The 27,247-nt window shown below is 32.8% G+C and overlaps 1 protein-coding gene across 3 annotated transcripts in view; it reads left to right on the top strand.

The window, feature by feature from the left end:
* LOC111059359 overlaps positions 1-27,247 on the top strand; it is a 100,581-nt gene that overhangs the window by 36,293 nt on the left and 37,041 nt on the right. For 2 of the 3 annotated variants that reach the window (XM_039428489.1, XM_039428490.1), the window contains exons 3-4: positions 2,305-2,363; positions 20,072-20,375. In XM_039428489.1, the coding sequence (XP_039284423.1) occupies positions 2,314-2,363; positions 20,072-20,375 (354 nt within the window). In that variant the 5' untranslated portion in view covers positions 2,305-2,313. The remainder of the gene's footprint in view (positions 1-2,304; positions 2,364-20,071; positions 20,376-27,247) is intronic. The other variant, XM_039428491.1, reaches the window with a different exon arrangement.

Raw genomic sequence — 27,247 nt, forward strand, 5'->3', positions numbered from 1 at the left:
GTTTCAGCTATTTTGAATTATTTAGGAATGTCTAATTTTGTCAAGGAAAAACGTTTCCAATTATAGAAATGAGAAAATAAAAACTACGACTAATGTTATAAAAGCTGCGACTACGCCCCGTTTTGGAAAGCCAATTTTCTGACTCCAGCTGTTTAAAGTCTAGGACTTGGCTAAATCCCGAGCTCGGAAACCGGCCCCTAATGTTTAGCTTCAACCATCATCACCAACTAAATTGATATTTCGCACAATGATATAAGTTCATGAGATTATGTTCTATGAGAATCACACGTTAGATGCACTTAATTTCAGTATTTCCTAGAGGAGAGACGCGCATAAGAACACCTCAAGGATCAAAATTTCATACACACAATGCTCATTCATTATTATATTATGATCTCTATCTTCTCTGAGAAAAACTTAGTAGACTTTTCTCCTCTAATTCTTTGATATTGTAGATTTAACTAACCCATTACCTATTACATAGAAAAATAATCATTTTCTCAAATTTTCATAGAATACTTTATTCTAGATCTATAGAAGAGAACTGCATGTTCTTGAACTGTTTTATCCTAGATATAGAAAGCCAAAATATTTAAAGCTGCGTACAGACTTGAGCGCCTTGAACACGCGATCATATCTGTATTTGTACAGAAACAGTAAAGTACAGATATAATAAGCATAGCATCAGCTGATGAAAAGTGAAATGCCTGTGTACGTGGCGCACAAGTCTGTACGCAGCTTTACAATAATGAGCAATATTTATTTCGTGCTGTTTTATTGCGCGAAATTAACAATTTGATTTGAATGTTATTCTTTCATATTTTATATAACTATTTTCAGCATAATTAAATACCAGTTATAACATAAATGCTTGAAATGCATGAAAATTGAATTGAGGATGGATTTTAATGTGATATGACCTATACGGTAATATATATAGTCTACAATATGAATTGTAATTTATTTGTCTGACAAAAATATATAGTCCATAATACGAATTGTAAATTATTTGTCTGACAGAAATATTAGGACTATTGAAATGATGTGAACAACTGAAGGTGAAAAATGGGTTCTTGTGAATAATGAAGATTGATAAGAATATTGAACATGTTGCGTTGGATATTTTTTATTTCGTTTGTGCTTCGTTAACTTGAACAGCAGGTGATCTTTTGTAATGCACTCAAAGTGTGCCAACCTGCCAAGTCTTGGCTGCTCAATAGAACGAATGAAAGAAACAGAGGCCTGAAAGCATGAGACATCCATTAAAACGCTTTTAAATTATTGAAGAAGTGCAAACTGCAATCGAGCCTATCTCTCTCCTCCCCTCCACTCCTTCTGTAATACTCCCACTGCATGCATTGCTTCCAAGTGATTACTCTTATCACTAGTGAGACTATATGGCTTTCACAATATAACAATGTCGATTATTTTGCACAATCTTTTTTATAATAAAACTAGCTCTTATAAAATGACATTGAAAAATAATGAAGTAAAATTAAATCTCAGCAGAATATCGTCTTGTAAAAGTAAAACATTTCCAGTAGAAGAGACAACATAAGAACATTTATTCTCTGAATAGTGTTCAATTCATGAATAGCTTCTTGTTTTGGCTGAAAGCTTTTCTGTCTAATCTATGGGGTTTAGACTGTATTTCAAATAGAAATCTAATGGAGGGTGTTGGTAGAAGTTTAAAATACAGTCGCCTGCTATTTTATTGTTATCTGTATTTATAATGCTCATAAGAGTGTCTGACATGAAACCGTTTGCACAGTGAAAGCCTAAACCAATAAATTGAATCAGCTGGTGGCTTCAACTCGAAATGAACCACATATTAACAAACTATACTATAATAAGGATTTTATTCATATTAAAGGTAGAGGCACACAGATCGTCATCGGACGGACGGCACGCATCGGATTATTAGATTCAATGCACTGTTTTCAATTGGAGTGCGCATACCTTAACAGAGATTCTGTTTAAACTGGCAATGCACAAACGGCACTTACTTTCTTAAAAACAAAAATTGAGTATTGATCACAAATGGGCAATTGCACATCAGAATTCTCTTCTTGCTTCGACTGTACTGCTTAATTACTGCGTTTCAGGATGTTGCAGAACGTTCAAATGTTATTTTTATATAGTTTCTGATTTCACCTATGATCAAATACCGATAATAATTGTTTGATTTTCATTTTGTTAATTTTTGAAGTGTCATAATTCAATGCCAATTACTATAATTGAAAATAGAGATCAATATGGCTATTCATTTGTTTTACTTATTCATATGTTTTATTTGCTTTTCAGGTGAGACTGATGGCCGTTGTGGAAATAATATCCGGATTCAAATTCGCTGACATTATTGGGTAAGTTCAGCTCCTTGAGTGCAGTGTGCAGGTCACTTGTTGAACGCTACTCAACTTCAATATTATCATAAGGTTACAATGGAATCATCTGCAAAAATATAATTATTTATTAATAGTTATATGGGCTGCTTAAATAGCCACTTAGTAGGGAATTTATAAAAATGTTATTTACCCTAGATTATGAATAGGCTACCTAAGGTATTTTACAAGGTATTTTACTATGACGTAGTTTTACTTACGTCCAAATTTCTATGAAATTTAATTCAACCCCTGTAAAATGTCGTTGTTTGGTTGTAGTGCTATTGCTCCATCTAAACGTTGTTGTATTATAATCATATTGATTGTTTGTACAAATTATGAGTAGATTCTACAGAAGAGGATAACAGTTTAAATTTAATAATTAAATGCTTAATTTCTATGAAAAAGCCAAAGATCCACATCATTCTAATCCTGATATCTTGAGTTGTTCTTTCTATACATAATGTATGAGTGTTTCAAGTACTGTGAACAAATTATAAGTCGATTTAAGAAAACAGGATGACAGCTCAAATTCAATTAAGTTAGATGCTTCATTTTGATGAATATTACTTATTTCATCTTGGTTTCAATCTTTCCTATTCTACTTTTATCACTGTGATTCAGTAAAGTTCAATTCAAAAACTCACATTGCCTCCTACAAAATGACATTTTCCTACCTCTGAAGAAAACCTTTGCTGATGGAACCCTTCTCCCTCAAATTTATGCAGATGAAATAGTAATATACTGAAGGTTGCATACCTTCAATAACTGTCTGTAGCCACGGAATAAGGAAACCAGTGTTCTCTACTCCGTGTTGTAGCCTACTTTGTAGAGTATTAAATATCAGTAGATTGTGAAGTTTAGAAATCTGTAATAGGTAATGGTGAAGCCAACCTGATGAAATTTTCATTGTATGAATAAATGCTTGGTTGTCAAAATTTCAAGATTTTTATTAAAAACAAAATTGAGTAATGACATGGTATTTGTAATGAGAATCCAAATCCAATCCGTTTGTGAAACAGTATTTTGGAATTTGAAGGTAGGTGTTTGTATAAGCGTGCAGTATATGGATTCACAGTTTCAACAAATTGTTGCAATGCTTCCTTTGAGCAGAGCTATCGTTTACTTTGAGCTGCCGTTTCGTCAGTGGAGCGGTTTCGTTTTCGTTTGATGTCGGGCGGGACATGGTGTGTCCAGGGAGAAGTTATTCAAAGTTATTCAAGAATCGATTTTGAAAGCCGAACCATCTGACCGAATCGTATCGTCAAACGCCGGAAATCTGACTTTGATCGCATGAACTCTCGAGAGATCTCGTGGCGCAAAACGTGATCCACTGTCTTTGTCTGACTCGTGACTCCTAACATCTACTGTCCTTGTCTAGCATCTATCTCTGGGTTGTTTGTACTCTTCTCTCTCTGTTCAAGTAGTAGCTCCAGGATTTTCCTGTCCTTATCGGATTTTGTTTGTGTGCCACTCACTATCTTTATCCAACTAGAGGCTTTAAGATCGTTCCAACATTTTCTACTTCAGTATTACTATCCATTGTATATTACTATCTACACTATTGTTTGTATGTTACTGTCTTCCTCCAACTAGTGGCCCAAGATTTTTCTATCCTTGTCTGATATCTATCTCTGTCTGTTGGTATACTTTTATCTCTTTCCAACACTCAGCTCTGATAGTGTTCTGTCCTTGTCTGCTGTCTCAGTGGGCCAAATTCGGCTAAGCTCGCGTGCCACACCGCCATAGACTCGAATTATTATTATGAGCATTATCTGGGCATCGCAACTTGTAAAATATACATGTAGCGGACTGCAGCGCTCTGGAATAATAAATAGAATCCGCTGTCATTTGTAGGCAGTCACTGGAAGTAGTTGACTTGAAAGTTGCTGAGTTGGGTGGGTTTCGGAGGGCCAATTCACTTTTAAGGTCATTAATTTAGGCTGGAGGTTCATGGGTAGATATAATGCCTGGAAGTAGTTTATTCTGCTAAATTTTCTGCTTAGACTGCACAAAATTATTCAATAGATTTTGAATAGACATGAACATATAATTTAATGCTTTTCAAATTTAAAATTATCAATAATTTAAAAAGTTATTTGTTAGTTGAAACTATATAGTGAGCAAGAATAGCTCTGTACTTGTGATGTACTTAGAGTATTATTTTGTATGCATTATGTTTTGGCAATACAGTTTATTATTATTATTTTTTGTTAAATTGGAATAGTTAATTTAGTCTCTTCAAAAATGGGTGAATTTAAATAGAAATTATTCATTATATTTGTGTGATAGTTTTGCAGATGTAGTCTTGAAAAAAGATAATATTGTCATTTTGAACCAATGCTCTGGTATTACTGTGATGATCATTATTCATAACTATTCTTGCATTGAATATAATCAAGCTCATAAATAAGCTAGTAGGTCAGGGATATTTCTCGATTGGTTGGCATATTTCTATATGAAACCTATTCATATCTTTGGATTTAATCTAATTGATTCCTTTTGAAAACACTAATAAGGTACTTGAAGAATGCGTATTTGTCAGAAACAAATTTCTACTGGTCACTTACTCATTCACCGAAAAATTCTTATTCTCGCAATAAGCCTACATTTCGGATCCGAGACAACAGAACAACATTTTTTCTCGGATTGGTTCTCACATGAGCTCTGAAAGGAGGGAATATGATGATAGATGAATGGCCGTTTCACTCTTACCGATTATCGGCTGACACTGAGAATCGTCCTCTGATAGGCTGAGAACCAGCTGTTGGTAAGAATTAGTCAATGAGAGGACAATGACTGTTTTCACACTTACCGATTGTCGGCCATCATTTATCGTCACGACACTCAGAATGTCCTCCGATTGATCTATAGCAGATTCTCAGCCAATCAGAAGACATTCTGGGTGTCGTGACGATAAATATCGGCCGATATATGAGAAAACGACCAACGATCCTACCGTTTCATGTGATCTCCGAACCACTGAGTAGTGATTTTTTTTTCATATGAGTCAGTTGAACTGGTATCAAAATTAGTCAACAACGGGATTACTGATAGCACTTTGTTTATCTAATATGAGCTATTAATGCTGAGAAAATCACTTTCTTCAACTTGAAATATTCACTATCTATCAATCACTTTATTTACTACCAATATTATTACCATTTGTATTTGTTACCAACTCCATTCTTTTATCATTGGTTTTTAGAAGATCGTCATGTTCCAATCCGTAAATCAAATATAGTCATTAATAATATCATTATTTTTGTGAGTAGGAAGATGATATATTTTCAACGACAACGAATAATTTTCCTATCTTATGATAAAACCTTCAAATGACAATCTTGACCTACATTGGGTTCGCGTTTGCTCGGTGCAACCGATTCAGGTCAAAATGATAATACTTTTTAAATGTTTATTTTAATTCGAACAATAGAATGGAGTCGTAGCCTATAGGATGAAGCATGACAGTTTATGTAGAATCACTATAGTTGTAGTAAAATGTTGATACATCTTTAATTATTTTTGCTATAATAAACTAATTATAATTGCTACAATAACTATGGCTATATTATTGTAGGAACTGACAAGACTATAATATTGTAACTCTAAAATCTGACTTTTCTACTTGCTATCGAATGAAGATACAATTAAACTAGTTCAACAATCTTAGTTCAAGTATATTCAAATGTCTTTGAATCTTCACTTTCAGGTTGTATTTTTTCCTGTAGTTTGGCGTACCGAATAATAACTTTCAATTGAAATGGACATAACCTATGTTGTATAATATTTGGACAATTTGAAACTAAATTAGGAAATTGAAGAAGTTTTGGGCGATAGCCTGTTTTTTCTATTCCGATCATTGTATTGTTTGTGCTAACCTAATAAATAAATATCTTGTGTTAGGCCTTGTCTTGTAAAAAATCTTCAAAATAATTTTATTTGTAAAAACAGGATTTTTATGGGAACTTTTTCATGGAGCTGTATTCAATTTGTTATTTTGAAAAAATCAATCTGTTAAGAACAAAAATTATCCTTCAAAAAATTGAATCTTTTATGAACTACGAATCGATATGAATTTAAATCTAAACCTGTCATTTTTCAACCTGTTCATGTAGAGAAATCTCATTTTTTATATAATAACAATAATTTATTATGTTCTTTTTACGTGAGTGAATCCCGCAAGGTCAAAGAATAAACTTGAAAACTTTTTTGTTAATAGTGCTTTTGGCACTGATGTTGGGAAAAAAGAAATTTGAGAAACATATTACCAAAAGTCGTGTATATAGTCATTTAAATGGTACAATCGAATTTTACGGTGATACTGTCGTCACAAATATGACGAAATAAGAAGTAACAGAGTGTGTACAGTCATAGAGGATTGTAAAAAATTAGCATAAAGTAGTAATAACAATACGTTTCAATAGCAGTAAAAATGAAACATGATTGCTGGGGAGTTGTGTTCTAGGAGAAGGTTATTCAGATAACTTATCTTGCGAATTCAATAATTCTCTTTTGTTGCGTAGTGTTGATCTGTTTTTCTTGAGTAGTTTATTTGTTTATTGCGGTTTCTGTTTAATTTTTGGAGTTGCATAATGTTCCTGCAGGTTTTTACTGCAATTTACTGGTTTTTCGTTATGCAATTTCGCGTAAAGGTTATTTTTGGTATGTCTGAGTTGGCTTATGGACTCGATTTGGCCTTGATCGTGAATAGCAAAGGTAGCCAGTTGTAATTAGACAATATGCTAGTGGTTATGAACAAAGCGATGCGTGCGGCTGCATGCTTCGTTGGTTGATCTATTTTTGTTTATTGTTGACTGATTTGGAGGTGAACTAGTTTTCCTATTCCTTTCTATCGCCAAAATGACAAAGAATTGTATTGTATTAGAAGATAGATGGATTGAGAACACAAATTCTGAATGACCTAAACCTTGTCTCAATTATGTAAGAAAATGGATGGATTAAGAACACAAATACTGAATGACTTGAACCTTCACCTCCCTAAAACTAATTTTCTATATAGTCCTACGATTAGTGATGTAGTGAATCCGAAGGCAAATTGAACCAAAACCTATATGAATAGCTAGAATTCTATTGTTAAGCTCATTTACCCAAGTTCGGCTCTTTTCATATTACTAGCATTTCATTGACTAGAATGAAAAAATTCTTTATCGAGCGGACTTGGGACTTTTAAGTCCTCTCTACCACTCAACCTCGTTAATATTATTTCAATTCGATTCAAATTATAATAACATCTGACAAGAAGAAGAGAATTATTTTCTTTATTTTTTGTTAGAGGGTCCAATACTTTGAGGGTACCACCGTGACTTCCTATATAACGGACCTGCGCCTACAAAAAAATGGCCGCCGTACATGGTGGCCGGCATTGATATTTGAAACTGGAACTAGACGAACTGAGTTCTCGACAAACTGAGACGCTCTCTAACAGCTGATTAGTGATTTTTTCTTAGTAAGAATTTCTGTAAGACCACCACATACGGCGGTCTCTTTTTTTCTAGGCTCAGGTCTGGTAGTATATTGGAGGTCCTGGTACCACCCGAGCAATTGTACGAGAGGATTTGAAAACAACTTCTCAATTGGTGAAGATATGATTTGAGAAAATATGGAATGACTTGATTGTTCACAATAATTGAGTTGTTTTTCATGAGTTTACGATGTATCAAAGACGTTGAATACATTTTCTCCGAACTACAATTTCCACATGTGTTGTTTACAAGGTGGATTAATCTGTATAATCACCTTTCTTTTTAGGTTTTCCTGCTCTAAAAGATAATGCTTACAAGTAAACAATATACTCATGTAAACATCTACTTATCTTTATTTATTATGTGTAGATAAAAATACCCTTGTAATTTAGATATTATTCTACGTTTGATTCTTTTACGATTTTAGAACGTTTTTGTGAGATGTGACGTGATCACATCTCAAAATATTTGATTGATTTGTCAATCTCCAACTGATTTCAAATACATATATTGAAACTAATCTTACAAAGGTCACATTTAAATTACTGTAGTAGATGTTTAATCATTGATCATAATGACTCTTTGGAAGGGCTTGTTTTCACTGTATACAAAATAGCACAGCAATAAAATTTTCTACCCACTAACTGAATTTGCAACATAAAGGAAGAAAGGTCATGAAAGTTTGGATTACTTGTTTACGGTTTACAGAACAAAATCTCAGAATAAATTATTTTTTCAATAATCTGAATTCACATAAACAAATAAAGTTCAATATCTTATAATATTTTAATCTCTATGATCTAAAATACTGTACAGGGGAAAAAGTTGATGCAAATATTTTGCTCCATTATATTGAAATCTAAAATGAATTGAGATACCGAACTCGATAGTAATTTTCAAACTAAATTGGAAAATGTGTATGGCAGTGTACAATTTATTTATAATTCTTTATCTAGAGTTAATACTCACAATTTCTAATATTTTCGCCACAATAAACTTCACCATTATTAAGAGTGAATCTCCACTGTCATTTTATCTTATTACTATCACATCTTTGATATTTCAGTAAATGAAACCCTATCCTTCAAAAACGATCTAGTCGTTCATGAAGAAGGAATAACGGCGTTTTATTCATTCATCTCGAATGTCGAAGTTCATCAGAACTTTTTGAACGTTGTTTGAAGAGCATCAGAGTGTGATGGGCTTTGTCTGTTGAATCATGTAACGTGAATACCAAACATGTACACATTGTACAGTATCAAGTATTGAGCCACTGCCAACAGAACGACCGGTCTGTGGAGAATTCATCAATATTGAACTACATGCTCTGCATTGCATGTGAAATCATCACTACTTCATCTATGAGGTCATCTCTTGAATTTCTTTCACGTTTTGAAAACAGTGCCTGGATTTAGAAGTCTCGATGATGAAATTCAAACTTATATTTTATACCGGTATGATTTTTGTTATCTTAAATTACTGTTACGAAAAGTTACTATCACAATAAAAATTACAGTAATTCGTTGAACAAGTTTTTAATATCAGTAATTCAGTTATATATCAGTAATTCAGTAACATATCAGTAAATCAAAATTAAAAAAGTTTTCAACTTGTTTACTTGAAATAATGATTTAAGATATCAAAAAGAATCTTTATCACAAAACTTTTTGTGTAGTTGAGAAGTTGATATTGTGGTAATTATTCATATTAAATGAAAAAGACTAAGAAATTGTCTTCTTAGAGCCGTTTGCACAGTGTAAGTTTTAAGGTGCGTACAGACTTTCGCTCTGCTCCGCAACCGAACGTCACTCCAGCAGAGCGATTGATGATCGACCGGGGAGCAACAGTGGTTCGACCGGGGAACGCGAGAAGATCTAACATCTTCCGTAACGTTCATGATGGGTGCGCGGGCGGAGCGACTGTGGTACGATGGAGGAACGAGGGCGGTACGAAGGCGGAGCGTGCTCGGTGCGGGTTGGAAGTGCGTTTATGTGTACGCAGCTTAAGCTAAAGCTTAAACCAAATCTGGATTTTTTCTGGTTTAAACTAAAATTCCGTTTGCACAGTATCAGTTTAAACTCTGTATTGAGTTTAAACTCTGGGAAAGTTTAAACCTCCAAAGCAGGAGGTTTAAACCAAATGATTTGGATTAACTTGAAATATGTAAAGATTTGATGGGGAAACAGCTGATAGTAAATTATTTTTCGACAGTTGTTTTTAATGCTTCTGTAGACGATAATTATTATTTATTTAGGTTATAGTAAATCATTATTTGAACGTAAAAATAATTGTAATGGAGGAATTGATAGAAGTTTTCAATGCGATTGATAAAGATGACTGCGAAGAAATTTTGAAACTGAGAAAAATTGGGCAAAAAACAAATAATTTAAATTTTTTGGGATAGAGAATTTTTTAACAGTTTTGCTTGAGTAAAGCAACTGCCAATTTAGTATTTTCATTGAATAAACCACTTGATAGAAATTGAGACAATTTTTAACAGTGGTCTTCGATTAGAAAACATGTTTTTAATAACACATAACTGAGATATATTGCATTCGAGAGATTCCTAATAATCGAGAAAGACCGTAGTAGATTCAAGCGTAACAAAATAACTTTTTTATCTTACATTCTAAAATATATTTTCTGGTGCCAACTAAACATAAGTTTTTAAAGAATTTCTTGATCGCTTTTCAAACTTTTTTAACCGTACAGCTTAATAACAGCTCTGTGGATTTTGTAAAAATACAAGAAAATACTAAAATACATAATACAATTACTACATAACCTCAATTTACTAATTGTTTGTAAACAAATAACAAATTTCCTGTAAAAATCAGCCTTCCTGATATTATAAACAATGACATTCTATTACCAACTTAACGCTAAACTAGTTTAACTTAATCTGGATTAGTAAATGCACTGAGAAAACCGATTCAAGTTTAAACTTTCAGATTAACTTAAACTCGATTAACTTAATCGAGTTTAGCAATCTATACTGTGCAAACGGCCCTTAGTCTTTTTCATTTAATATTTATCAGAAAAGAAGAAAACTTGCAAATGTGAAAAATGTATGTTGCTTCAAACTGGGTAATACTTTCATCTTTATAAGTTAGACTGTTTACACTTTAAACCGTCGATCCCGGCTGTCTAAAAAGCAGTCGTTAGGTCAATGCAGTGGTACTGAAATTGATCAGTTGCGACTTGAAAACTGTGACACGTGACACCAGACCTGAACCAGCCAGGTCACTCGATAATATTATTATTTATCAATAGAGATCAATAATAACTCAAATCTAGTATAAAAATAACTGTATCGAATTTTGTGTTATGAATTAATTACACATTTCACAAAAAAATATTATTTAAAATACATTACTTAAATAACAGGTAACATATCAACAAGCATACTCTATTCAAGACATACTTGCCTTATGCTTGTTGACATATTGATGGTTGTCATAAATAATCTAAATTTGATTAGAAAGTTGATTGTTCGCCGCGAACAGACTGTCGTAGTAGATGATCTTAAATATTCAAACATTGTTGCATTGAAAGTTGGCGCTGATGCCGGCTGAAATTTAAGTAGAACCTACTTAGCTTTCGATCGGTACTGTCCTTCATGTCTGAAAGTTTTTTGGCCTCAACTTTGAATTTCATCCGTGATTGCATGATCAATGATGGATTTATTCACGCGATTTACATGTTTACAAAACTAAATTTATTTTTTCATTATCTGTGCATCGTGTAAATTTCTCATTTGAAATAAAAAATGAAAAGATAAACATACTTCAGCCTCCAATATAAAATACTCATTTACTCGCATCGATTAGTTCCCAGTAAATCACATTTACTCGCATCCACTTTTATTTTCCTTACAGTGTGGTGATTTGGATGGTATTTTTATTTGAAAAACTTCTTATTTGACTCATTAAATACAGTTAGTTCTTGTGTTAGGTCTGTTCCTGATATAATATTTCAGCCCATACTGGCTAGGCTACAGCTTTCAGAATATTAAACTTGGAATTATACTCGAACATGTTCACATTTTTTAAATGATCACAGATTGTTTTGCAATGCATCAAGTTTTCTAAGTTATTCCCTAATCCACATTAACTTAGTTGACTGTGGCTTGGATGGTATTATATTTACACTGAATTTTCATCAACTGGAACTGAAGACAAGCTCTATGAACTAGATGGAGCTTTGTCTGCATGAAAAAGGGTAGTTTTTTGTCGTGTGTCAGCCATGATGGAGAACTGAAATAGAATATAGCAACTCAAGACTTGTTAGTTTTCTTTGATGGACTGTCATATAACAAATTAAAGCTTACATAATTTCCAACGATATTCATTCTACAACTTGTTTATATATCCTCTAGTTTTCGAGATATCCGCCCTTCAAGAAATGCCATTTTTGAAAAAACAAGTTTTCCACCAATTTTTTTTTATATTTTTGCTCTTTTAACTTTTAAAATATCGATGGGAAAAATCCATGCTGATTATGATCTTATAGAACATTGAATTCTCTTCAATTTGATGTATAATTTTACACTTTTACGAATTTCCCTAAACCATTTGCAGCAGCTTTAGTGTTAAGTGAGAAATCTCCATTTTTGCAACAATAGATCAAGTGACAACTCACTACAACTGAAAGATAAACTGACTACAGTATCCACTCTCACCCTTTCAGTTAATGAATTATATAGTTTAATATCCAATAGATTATATTAGAATAATGTATGTCTATTTTATCTGTAATATTCTTGTGAATGATTTTCTAAACCTAGTTAGTAAAATTAAACTCTACCAGTCCTTTACTTGATGAGAAAACTACGTGTAGTTGTTTGCTATCAGTTTGAAAGTGGTTATAGCTTGCTGTAATTAGTTGAGTTGGAGGTGGACAATAGACAGCGAAGAGCGGAAATCTGGAATGGAATTCTTTCTTTTTCATCCATCAATCATTTTCCTCTATCATTTGTTCTATTTTCTCAGGATCTATATCTATTTCCTATTAAGTTCTGCTGCCATTTCGTTCTTTTCGATATCTTTCTTCAGAAAGTCCTCATTCCTCATTACTCAAGAGAAATATCGTAGAGGTAAGCTGTTCAGTACTGTCTTAATATGCTTTTTGATGGTATGCCAGGTCCTAAAGATGCTCGTGATACACGAGCGAGGCTCGTGCTTCGAAGCGTCTCTTTTGAATAATAAATTACTCATAACTATTATTTCAACTGTAATTTAGGGCCGTCTTTTGAAGGGCGCAAAGGAGATGAACATTTTCTAAGGGCGCAACATTGATAGTAAAATTTATGTTTCCAACTTCAAGTTTTGTTTGGTCTACTTTTCATTGGAATCTGCTGATCTAGTATGACATGTTTTTGTGCGATTTTCACAAGTTGAGTGGGTAATAAAATTGTTATCTATATGTGAAGTTGAGTGTTGCAAGCAATAATTAAAAATATTGCAAATTATTTTTTGTTCTATCCATTGATTCATTTGTTCTTAATCTACCGTTTTAATGATACAGTAGGAACATTATTGTTATATTTATATTGTTACCTTAGTTTTCACGCATGAGACAGGTAGACTTTCACAATTTTATCTATTGTAATTAATTATGGTATTTTCCACTATTATCTGGTAGCTTATTGTTTGATGATGTGTTTAGGTTATCATTCTTGTTTTGCTTATAAAAGGGTATAGTTTCCATGTATTATAATGAATTTATCATCCTTCCAGTGGTCCAGTCTCATTTTCACTCCATTTTTATATTTTCTGGCGTTTCCTCTATCCTCAAGTGTTGAATATGTGTCATTTTTTTGATTTTTCTCTTACTTCAAATCTGTGATTTAAAAACTAAGTTCAACTTATTTCTCATTAAAAAAAAATTGAATGAAATTGATTTCATTTTACTCTTCATCTATTAACTAAGATGTTGTACAATGTTTCTATTTGATGTTTCTCTTTACAATAAGTTTACTAGATCAAATTAACGGACAACGAAATTCACTATTATTTGTCACACCAAATTCCAATATTTTTTATTTTTGTATAGTCTATAGAGTTTATACTGTGATCTAATTTCCGAATTTATATGCATTGTATTTCCTATCTTGTACGAGTTATACTAATTCGGAAGTTACATCAAACAGTTGAAATAGAGGAAATAATTATTTTAATATCAGTAACCTCCATCATACCAGATGTTTTATGTCGAAGAATCTGATTAATACATGTTCACTACTTCAGCTTTTATCTGGATACTGGATTAGTTTTACATGCTCAACTATTGATTACTTGATTAAACAACTATTAATTAGTTCAACTATCGTCTCCAATTCTACAAATTAATTCTGTAGTGGATTACGAAAACCTGTTAAGTTATTTTGTGACACTACACTAGTGTACACAGATAGCACATAATGGTAGCCTACTACTAAATATACTGCACACTGCAGTAGAAGCTAATCTTCTCGTTGACTACCTTCGGAATACTGTGTTGCAAACTCATTATTGTATCCCTAAACTACTGCAGTTCAGCCCTAAACTATTCGCAACTAGTCTAGCCATACCAGATGTTTTATGTCCAAGAATCTGATTAGTACATGTTTGATAACATGTTCACTACTTCAGCTTTTATCTGGATACTGGATTAGTTTTACATGCTCAACTATTGATTACTTGATTAAACAACTATTAATTAGTTCAACTATCGTCTCCAATTCTACAAATTAATTCTGTAGTGGACTACGAAAACCTGTTAAGTTATTTTGTGTCACTACACTAGTGTACACTGATAGCACATAATGGTAGCCTACTACTAAATATACTGCACACTGCAGTAGAAGCTAATCTTCTCGTTGACTACCTTCGGAATACTGTGTTGCAAACTCATTATTGTATCCCTAAACTACTGCAGTTCAGCCCTAAACTATTATTCGCTACTAGTCTAGCATGTAAAGTGATTGGCACCATCCCAACATTCGAGCTCTCTCATCTCAACACTTTTCTGCTCAGCGATCGATTCATTCAACTCCACTCAGCTGCAAACAAAGTTATCAACTTTTGACATTGATTACCCTTCATAAATTTGCTCAATGAATTCATTCATTTCTGCTGGAGTAGTATTTTAATTCATTAGAAGTTTTTTTACAGACTGAATGTTCATTAAAGACCTTCATTGGTCAAAATGCTCTCAAAATAGTCTTTTTCAGTTCAAGACCACGAAAACACTAGATATTTTTCTCACTCTTAATTTTACCATTATTTCTCAGAAGATACCAGATATCGCTCTTACGTTCGTCTTCTGTCAATGTATCATTTTTTTGTGATAGTATGAATGAAAAAATATAAATTCTTAATGTATCTCGTATATTTTACCAGTTTTTCTGATATCAATTTATCATGTATCATGTCAATGTTCTTTTGCATCATCTCATTTTATCTTATTGCTTCACTCTTTCACCTTTTTCCGAATCTATCTTCCTCTCATTGTCTATGTCTTTTTCTTATTTCACGATAATTCAATTTTCAAAACATTTTCGGCCTTCTCTCTTCACCATACCCGGAAATCCCTTCTCTTCCTTGATCCTGTGTTCTCTCGCGGTTCTTGTTATTTGTTGTTGTTGAGGGTCTCATCAAACTGTGCTTTCTTTAATAGTTTATTTGCTCAAAATATATATCATGACTTCAATTTCGGCGTCTTCAAATTATTTATTTAGTTATGCTTGTAGCTTTTATTAGCAGAGGGGTGACTTCAAATGATTATGATAACAACATACTCAACGACATTTGAAAAGAGTGCGTACACAGTATCAAATGTTTCTTGTTGTATAGTCTATAGAGTTTACACTGTGATCTAATTTCCGAATTTATATGCATTGTATTTCCTATCTTGTACGAGTTATACTAATTCGGAAGTTACATCAAACAGTTGAAATAGAGGAAATAATTATTTTAATATCAGTAACCTCCATCATACCAGATGTTTTATGTCGAAGAATCTGATTAATACATGTTCACTACTTCAGCTTTTATCTGGATACTGGATTAGTTTTACATGCTCAACTATTGATTACTTGATTAAACAACTATTAATTAGTTCAACTATCGTCTCCAATTCTACAAATTAATTCTATAGTGGATTACGAAAACCTGTTAAGTTATTTTGTGACACTACACTAGTGTACACAGATAGCACATAATGGTAGCCTACTACTAAATATACTGCACACTGCAGTAGAAGCTAATCTTGACTGAAGGTTGACTACCTTCGGAATACTGTGTTGCAAACTCATTATTGTATCCCTAAACTACTGCAGTTCAGCCCTAAACTATTCGCAACTAGTCTAGCATGTAAAGTGATTGGCACCATCCCAACATTCGAGCTCATCTCATCTCAACACTTTTCCGCTCAGCGATCGATTCATTCAACTCCACTCAGCTGCAAACAAAGTTATCAACTTTTGACATTGATTACCCTTCATAAATTTGCTCAATGAATTCATTCATTTCTGCTGGAGTAGTATTTTAATTCATTAGAAGTTTTTTTACAGACTAAATGTTCATTAAAGACCTTCATTGGTCAAAATGCTCTCAAAATAGTCTTTTTCAGTTCAAGACCACGAAAACACTAGATATTTTTCTCACTCTTAATTTTACCATTATTTCTCAGAAGATACCAGATATCGCTCTTACGTTCGTCTTCTGTCAATGTATCATTTTTTTGTGATAGTATGAATGAAAAAATATAATTTCTTAATGTATATTTTACCAGTTTTTCTGATATCAATTTATCATGTATCATGTCAATGTACCTTTGCATCATCTTATTTTATCTTATTGCTTCACTCTTTCACCTTTTTCCTGTTCTATCTTCCTCTCTTGTCTTTGTCTTCTTATTATTTCACGATAATTCAATTTTCAAAACATTTTCGGCCTTCTCTCTTCACCATACCCGGAAATCCCTTCTCTTCCTTGATCCTGTGTTCTCTCGCGGTTCTTGTTATTTGTTGTTGTTGAGGGTCTCATCAAACTGTGCTTTCTTTAATAGTTTATCTGCTCAAAATATATATCATGACTTCAATTTCGGCGTCTTCAAATTATTTATTTATTTATGCTTGTAGCTTTTATTAGCAGAGGGGTGACTTCAAATGATTATGATAACAACATACTCAACGACATTTGAGAAAGAGTGCGTACACAGTATCAAATGTTTCTTGTTGAAATTACGCACTAATCTGAAAGCCTTCTCTAAATTTAAACCAAATTATGTCCTATTTCATTACATTTCACAAATAGCTCTTAGCAACTAAGGCGAACGTGAATCCATGCACGAACACTTGAAGATAGAAGACACTTTTGTGCCTTCAAGTGATGATGATGATGATTTAGTTATTGATTCCTTATTGGCTAATAAGTATGACAATCATAATAAACTTTCAATTGACTAGTCTCTCCTAGCTGTATGCTGTAGTGCCAAAACAGTCAATTCCAAAAGTCAACTATAAACACACAGTTAATTCGATCCAATGAGAACTGCTTTGTGTGTCATTAACCAAATGTTATTCTTGGGTTATTGACCCGACTTTCAAACTATTCTTACACTCTCATTTTGTCCAATTGTATTCCTTTTTACTTGATTGCTGTTCCCCGTGCAACGTGTTATCAATTATTATTATGAGAGAAAATATGAGCTGGGTTTTCCGGCTAAGAAATAATGTAGTGTTTAATGGATTGACCTTTGCCATGTTACCTATTTGTACCAGAAATTTTCCTTATGGAACTAATCATTCATACCATAAATTATGCAAATGTTTTTTTTCACGTTGTCTAATGAATGTTCTGCACCTAAGCGTGTCTTCAATTACTGTTGTTTTTCTTATTAGTCAGGCTATGTCATGAATTAAGAAATTGTAAATCACGTTTCCATTAATGGCTGATAGAATACCCATTATTTATTATTTAGGTTTCCCATCTCTACTTGTTTGTCAAGTTTCGTTTTTATTGTTCGTGTAGGTTTATTAAATGACTTCAAACCTGTCAAATACTTACTTCAAAAGTGTTAGTTATATTGATTGAATCATTTTTTAAGTGTGTGAAATGAGTTTTCAATTGTTTAACCTCCATCCTGTTATCTTTTCTCTGTTATTCTCCCAATTCCTAACGTATCAAAATTCTTCTGTTTCAACATTTTTTAATCACTTGATAATGAAACAGCGCCTGATTTTATGTGAATAATTACAATAAAGTCATCAAGATTAACGAAATCTGCTCATTTATCAAAGTGGAATCTTGTCCGGTTTCCGGAAATACGTAGCAGCTTTCCATGAATAATTTATAATTTGAATTCACATTTTAATTCCGATTAAACAGTTCCATTTGGCCTCTCTAATGTTTCAGACCGTAACTTTAACACGCCGATATTTAAATTGAAGCATGACCTTGACTAATTGCGGGCATTTTTTGCCAATAATATTGTTCTCACCTGATCAGGGAAATAAAATCCTCTGTGATTCCGTTTCAGTTGTTTTCATTGTTCCCAAATCATGCATGAAATTCGCCAGTTTTTATTGTTTGATGCAACAAATATTGAGTTACACAACAATTCATTCTATCATTGATAGCTTTGGTTACATTGTAATCAATCACAGGCTTGCGATAATAATTCGATTGTTTGTCAAATGAGTGTTCTGGTTGTTGACGTCTGCTTCCTATCTATCAGAGAACTTGTACTTTCAGATATTCTGTTGATTTTTGTAAGAGGCACCAGCAAAAATATGGTTGGAAAATAATTTAGTTTACTAAAGAGATGAAAGAAAAATTTGATAAGTTTCCCTGTATTGTATGCTCATGTGAAGAGGTGTTTAATAAGTTGCAATGATGATCCTATTACCTAAATAACATGATACTGTCAACCCTTCGACAAGCATATCAATTTCAGACACGGTCTGTCAGGGGACAGAACATCAGCTTTGTATCTCTAAGCACCAACTCCAAGAGTAACTCTTTCAAGGGACCTCACTGAACGGAAAAGTCTCGTTTCCGTGAGTGGCGCGGTGAATATTTATGCAGCATGCTTATGCACTGACGTGGCTTCCAATTAAAACTCAACTACGTCAAGCCGGCCATTGACAGAGGGTCATGCGATTTCAAATTAATTCGAAGAGTGCTGCAAGGGCAAAGAAAATAGAAAGAATCCACAATACGAAAATGGAACTGTGGTCTTTTTAAGGCATGATATTTGTGGAGAGAGTTGTATATTTCTATATTGGTTACTTTCCAGTGCAGGGAAAATGTTGAGAGAGGGTTGGGTAGGAATTGAGAAATTTCCACTGTCTTGTTCCCTTTCGTGTAGAGTAAGGGAAAGTGTAGGGAGGAAAGTAATCCAGAAGGGAAGGGCATTCGGTGTCTGTCTTCTATTCTAGCGTTATTTTTTCCAATATCTATTTTACGTGTTTTTCTCTGTTGTTTCTCATTCCAGTCTCTCCAAACAACTATCTTCATAGTCAAAATTCGTTTGCTCTTTGTTCTTGGTGTTTGTGAATAATTTATTTGCAAATACAGAGGTGTCCGAAAATATGTATACACTAAATTATTGACAGTGAACGTTAACATAACAAAATAACGTAGCCATAATTACTTGTAATTATAGTTCGATGTTTCTTCAAAACTTTATAGTAATTTTATTTATTAGGTTAGCACAAACAATACAATGATCGGAAAAGAAAAAACTGGCTATTGCCCAAAACTTTTTCAATTACCTAATTTAGTTTCAAATTGTCCAAATATTATACATTGGCTATGTCCATTTAAATTTTCTACATCTAAAATATTGAACGAAAATGAGCCAGGCTTTTAAAATAAAATATATTCAATGAATGTACTTTTTGTTGGGAACCTCAGTATACTAGTTTTTTATTCAAATATATGATGCACAATACACACTTTTCCTTGTAGGGTACTACAATATTGTTAGAATTGAAAATGGCTACAAATAGTTGAAACATTATGTGTTGAATTAATCAAAAGTTTCAAAAGGGTACTAGAGATTTTTTTTCATTCTAATGATACACGATAATCTTTTGGACTGATTTATCTAGAAATGAAGATGTTTTGAATGCAGAAAATTAATAGTGTTCTGTTTGTATTCTCGACGAATATTTCTGGCTGGTCTGCATAATTTCATCTGTAATAACAGTGGTAGTTTGTTTTTCAGGTCTCAACTGGGCAAAGGAGTGGAGGAGGAGTGGAGGGGCGGCGGAGAGGCAGGTGGCAGGAGGCAACCGAAGGAGGAGGAGGAGGATGTCGAGCAAGGAAGGAGGCGGAGGAGAAGTGATGAGGAGGAGGATGAGGAAGAGTCGGAGGAGAGGAAGCACGAGGAGCAGGGGGAGCAGCTTGAGGGGGGACGCCATCACGATGATGAGGATGACGATGAAGAGGAATGTGACGATCCGGCTGGCGAGGAGAGCCGACCTCTGCGCCCCGGCCGACCTGTGCCTGTGCAGCTGGTCAGTCACTAATCCAATAAATAAATAAATAATCATTTAATCTATTAGAGAGCAATCATGCACATATAAATACAAAATAGGAGTTGCTATCTATTTGAGTTGATAAAAAATAATATTATATAAACTACTTTATAGATATAAGCTGCAACAGTATAAGTTTTAAATGCCAACAATAATATAAAAATATAGAAGGTTCAATACCACAGCACAACACAATATAAACAACAAAACAGTTCCACATGCAATGCTTAAATGTCGTATTTCAATGTAAACAATTGTAAATATTATTTATTTATCCATTTGTAAACAATGATATTGACCTACATAAATTGTAGAACTATCAAATGAATATCAAATATCATCCTTTAGTCTCTTAGATATAATTTCACACGTTCATCGCATCAACCATAATATATATTTGTAAAAACGTTGCATTCTGAATTCCCCTTAATATTTGAAAGGAGCTCCAGATAAGGTTAGTGCTAAATTAAGGAAACTTGGAAAAAATCTAATCCTACGATTCTGAAAGCAAAAAATTCTATATTTTTTTCAATTTTTCAACTATACTCTGTACAAATTAACTTCTGACTTGAGAGGGACATGCGCAGCAGAGAAGGCATACTGAGGTGGGGATACAACGGCGGCGAAGTTACCGATCTGATCCGGCCTGCATTCCTCTAATTTCTCGTGAGTATTCAAGCGCTCATGTTAAAACTCATTTCAACTTACAGTGTTTCCTGTCTGGAATAGGCCTACTTCAGTCGACTGACTCTAATCGACGAATTGGCAACTGCGCTCCTACAAATCACTCAATTCATCACTGTAATTTGCTGATCTCCCTTCATTTCTCTGCGCCGCATATTCCTCCAACTACGAAGTTAATTTGTACAGAGTGTTGTTTATTTTAGTTTTATTTTTGTAGAAACGACATGTTGCATTTAATATTTAAAAAATATTGATCAGCCCTGGGAAATATGATGTTTAAAAAAAATTGTGTCACCCCATGATGTAGAAAGGGATTCAAAATTCAAAATATTGCTGAGTCCAAAGAAAGAAACCTGTATAAAATTAATTTTTAATACTAAAAGTATGCAATTGGATCACAATAATATTATTTCAAATTATTAATACAATTTCTACTATCCCTGAAATAAATTGTTATTATTTTATTCATACAAGTTTTATTCATACATGTTTTATTTTATTCATACCTGTATAAAATTAATTTTTAATACTAAAAGTATGCAATTGAATCACAATAATATTATTTCAAATTATTAATACAATTTCTACTATCCCTGAAATAAATTGTTATTATTTTATTTATACAAGCACAAATGATATAATATTATGATAGTGAAAGAATAGCACGCTCTACCCGGAAAAGTATTCCTCCCTATAGCCTATAGTGTATTCCTGTAATAGGAACAGGAATAGGGCCATACTTGTAAAAATTCAATTTTCGGATTAAAGATAATCGTACGAACTAGAAATTCAAAATTCAGATTGTTTGAATACTGAATAAAATAGAATTTTGTATAAAATAAAGTGAAATAATACAGTGAAATTGATTAATTTTTCTTATTAATGATAAGTATTAATTAATCAAGTAATATAAAATCAGAGTAAAATACAAATTTGAAATTTGTATTCAATAATATATTGGAAATTAAAAAATTATTGATTTATCCCCATTGATTTTATTACATGAATCTACGGGAAAGACGTTAAAAGTATTTTAATGGCATAAATACAACAACACTATTTCATAAGAGAAAAACACAGACAAAGAAATAGCTATCCAATGGATAGAAGTACAGTAGATTGAATTGTGACGATGGCGGTTCGTTGATTGCTTGGGAAACTGTCGAAATAGGATTGTTGATTTTGATTGCGATTGATAGCATTCAGCAGCTGCTAAAATAACAAATCTGCGTAATGTCTATCTTCACTTCCTTCCTTGTTTATACTTTTTTCTTCTCCGTTGCATTGTCTGTGGGACACGGTTGCGTTGAGCTGCCGTCTGTCGAGTGTTTCCCGTCTCATTCTTGGCCAACTCACTTTACGTTTCTGAATTTACAGTAGAAGACTTTAGCTAAGGCTGTAACAATCACTGACCCCGAACGGAACTGTACTCAAGTCTCGACGCGAATCTTTGGATTTTAGCTTGCCGCTTATGCGAATTCGTGTCGCTTCTTCTGAGCCGACAGTAGTGTAGTTTTGTTCTATTCATATCTGCCTGTGGATGAGTTGGCATACTTTCAGGACTCGGTCTATGTCCTCTATTCTATAGACTATAGAGCATGTCGCACTTCCTTCCTAGTGAACCCTCACATTTTTTAAACATCCATTTTGAATGAATCAGTTATTATTGTTGTTATGAGGAATCATTTGTAAATTTCGTGACAATTATTATTAATAATTATTCTAATATATTTTATTGGTTGAGAGATCCTTTCGGATGTTCTGCCTCGCCGTAATACCCATTATACATTTATATATACACACAACCAAGTACCCTTGGTTACTTGATAGGTTTTTATTTTGTGTTTCAATAGTCAGTAACCCTAAAAAGAAGAGTCAATATTTATTTATACATTGAAATATTATTGATCATTATCATCAAGGATATTATATAATGTATCACAAGGCTGACATGATTCACAGCTATTTAGTATAGAAGGTAGTGGAAAAAGAAACTAGGCAACTAAGTGTTAAAAAATACACTATTAAACCTCCCGAAGACTTTTGCGTGAAAAATAGGAATAACACTACATTCAAAGTAAAAATAAAAATTAAAAAATCTTAATCTTAAAAAACATAAAAACAAAAATAAAAATATCACTAATATAATAAATTTAAAAAATATATATATATAAGTTTTTTAAATTTAATATACTGTATATTGTACACATAGTACTGTCAGCAGAACTACAATCCAATGTATAGGCCTAGATCACATTACATTATTGAATTACAGTAATGTAAAAAGTAAGATTACTTTCAAAAGTATATATTTTTGATACGGTAATGGAGAATCCAAATGTTAACCCAAATCTAATAAAACAAACAATTCTGCCTTCAGATACTGTTTTTGGTGAGATATGGTGATATTTATTCATAATGAGACTAAAAATATCACTAATTTATTGAAATATTACATAAATGTTTCAATACCTATGGTGGTCATCTTCAGTTTTGAATTCTTACACTGAAGATGACAACATAGTTGTTGAGCCATTTATGTAACTTTTCAATAAATTATTGATATTTTTAGACAACATTCTAGTGTTTCATTAAATAAATTTTGTATTGCACATTATGATGTTGTATGACTGTGTTAATAAATGATTTTTTTATATTGGTCAATACTATAGCCATCCAGTCTAAAGACTAATGAGCTAATTTTTTCTATCCTAAAATACTAATTGAAAAATTGAACAGTGAATTTCTCATTAGAAACTCTTGCTGCTATTGTTTAATTGTTAATATGTACACTAATAAATGAAATAAATAAATAAAATTTAATACTTATGTAACCTTTAATATCAGAACAAAAAAAATAGCTACTTAGAACAAAACTCTATTGTCAGAGATTTCCTCGTAACCAATGTCAGTCATATTTCCTCTTTCCAATAATCCATTATCAGTCGTTGAAGTGGAAAATATTATCAGACAATAGCGAGCTTGAAATGTGGTAGGATGGAGTGTTTCTAATCTGAGTCAACCTTCGTTTTTGATTCTTGATGTTTGTATCAGTTTTTAATCGCCTTAATAATGCTTTGTTGCTGGCGCAGAGGAACGTTATAAAGGCACAATAGTTGATAGTTCCTGGCTGAACTCATGCGACCGTTACTCTAATAAACCTGGGAAGGTCACAGCGGACACGAATTACCTGGAGTGTGTACATACAACCGTTGTCGATTTATATCTGTGACGTAATTGTTCACTTGTACTAGGCCTACTATCGAGTATAGTCTGTTGTCGCAGAAGGACCGCTTCCTAAAAATATTAGTGATATCCAAAATTATTAGTAGCTTACACTTTTTGTATGTATAAAGTTGTGCTTGACTTTGAATGCTGTTATAAAATTGTTGCTAGAGAGAGTTGGAAATCGAAAATAATATTACCTATAAAGTAGACCCACTAATATTGCAAAATAATAGTTTCAGTGTGTGATGGATTGAGAAGCGGTGGCTCCGTGGTTGTGCTGATAAGTTATCGCTCAGATGAGTTAAGATACATGCACTCCACTCCTGTTGGCCAGGCGACCACTTGATTCCGCTAAATGTTATTTGTGAGTTTGAAAATCGCGTCATGTAGAATGGAGCGTTGAATAGAAGAAAACAAAATTATAACTACATGGATCATCATCATAAAGATAGAAAGGAAACGTCAAATAGAAGGAAAGAACTAAGAAAATAATAATCTATTATTTATTTTTTATAAAGCATAGCATGTCATACAATAATGAAATTAGTTGAAAAATCGTAAGACTTCTTAAAAAACTTTAATTTAAATAAAAATTGCATAAAGAGAAAAGTTGCTACTGTATACGTGTTATATACATAGTGTTTCCAAACTCCCTACCAAAAATTTTCACCCAAATCTGATGACGACAAACAATTTTGTAATGCACATTATGATGTATGATTTATGTGTTAATAAATGAAATGAATAAATAAAATTCAATACTAATGCAATTACTTACAGTTTAGGGTTAAGTGGAAGAGGGGGCTCTTATTGCCTCAACTTCGCCCAAATCACTTTTTGTTATGCTATAAAGTGCATATAATAGACATTTATGTATCTATCTATCCACCAATATTATTCTAGGTCATTGTTCCTGAGTACGAAACATATCTGAATATTATTTTTAAACTGTCCGAAAGTCCTTAGGTACTCACACAGCCGCCATTTTGGTCTTTTCACTTACTATTTAGCACTGTATAATAGCACTTTAATAATATATGTACTTCCAACTTAGTACGATGCTATAATAGAACTTTCGTGTATTTCTCATTCCAATCAATGACTATTATACCTATATTATTTAGTGATAGGATACAACTTGAATAAAATTACTACATTTGAATATATGAGTGCAGTTTTTAACATACTCAATAAACATTAACCAATTATTTTTGTAGCTCACTTATTCTCCAAGAATGAATAAACGTACAGCGCATATTTATAGGTAGCTGTCACAAGTTCGAATAGGCCTGTAGATGTGCGATCCGCTGCTCCATCTTTCAATTGTTCAGTTCTGTTTCAATTTTGGTTCGTGATTGTGGGGTTGCGTGCGTGAAAGTAGTTCAATCCACACGTATTTGTCGCGTCACGTCATGTGCGATTCACTCCAATTTGTCAGCATTAGATGAATGGGAAGCGATGGTGCTCTATTGTAAGGAATGCTGACAGTGTGAAGGTAGCCTCTAGCAGCTCACTGCTGCCTGCTTATCTGGTCTGTTTTTTATCTTCTGCAAGAAAGATGAGTTTTTTCGAGGAAAGGTTAAGGGGGAAAGAAGGATAACTCTGGCACTCTGGCAGCGCTCTTTGCATGCTAGCGATCGATTCTTGTGTAACCGGAAATTTGGGGGTTTGCTAGGTAGAGGCAGTGAGTGATATATGTGCTTGTTGATACCTCAAGAATCCTGATAGAAGATCTATTCTTACTCAATAAAGTAGTGATAGACTTCAAAACTTGAAACTAGTTTCTCGTTATCATAACAAACGAGTGGTTTTTGTATAAATTATGTCAAGTATAGTATGACAATACGTTATCATAACTTATGAGTGGTTTTGTATAAATTATGTCAAGTACAGTATGACAATAAGTTATCATAACTTATGAGTGGTTTTGTATAAATTATGTCAATTAGCCTACAGTATGACAATACTAGTATTCAATACTGGTGAGAAACCTCAGCACAAAGCGCCGCTTGTCCTGTTTATTTATTCAATCATTCAGAATTATGTTATAACTTACAGAAAAAGTACCACAGGCTAACTTACGCCCAAAACGGTTCCAATTCTAATTTTTACAACAGTCCAAATGTAAAGATGTTAGGCCTATGTGTCACTTCAAAATTCTTCAATTACACACTCAATTTACAATCCTGTTCAGAGTTGCCTCTCCCTATCAACACATATAATGCAAATTAGTTAATCAACTCTTGTGGATGTTTATGAATATTTTGAATAATCCAATTTATCCCTCAGTAGTCAAGTATTCGATTTGGGATGAGTAAAAATTTGAATAATTCCATTATTATAATGTAGTGTTCTTACAGTGAAAAAATTAAACATTGAAAACATTATCTGTAGACCATTCTGAAGGATGGTTCCTTAAGCTATTCACAAATAACCTATTATTCAATATGAACCTGTTCCAATAAATATATTATTATCATTGTTCTATTATAATTTATCTCATATTCATTGTTTCTCATAATATCTTATTTCATATGGAATAATAAAATATTATAATTATTGAATTTATAGGCTTTGTTGAAATGTGAATTTCAAATTCATTGTGACATTTGGTTGATTTTTTTATCAGCATCAATGCAAAGCTCCTCCCTCAGTCCTTCAACAAAATTTTAATCTTTTAATAATTAGTTGGAAAATTTAATTTAGTACAGTTCTCTATTGATTAGATTGTTTTCAAAATTACAATTAAAAATAAAAATAGTAGGTATTGATTTCTCACGATAAAAAAACAATAATTGTTGATTCCCATGTATTGTTTTCCTTGTGTTTTTTGGTCAAGTCTCAAGTTCAGGAAAATTATGCTTGATTCGTTGCTCTTCTGAGAAATTAGCGAACTGCCATAACAGGTTTCACTGTCTATAGTCTGATAACATATCAAA

The sequence above is a fragment of the Nilaparvata lugens genome, chromosome 5 (assembly GCF_014356525.2).
Source record: "Nilaparvata lugens isolate BPH chromosome 5, ASM1435652v1, whole genome shotgun sequence".
Lineage (NCBI taxonomy): Eukaryota > Metazoa > Arthropoda > Insecta > Hemiptera > Delphacidae > Nilaparvata > Nilaparvata lugens.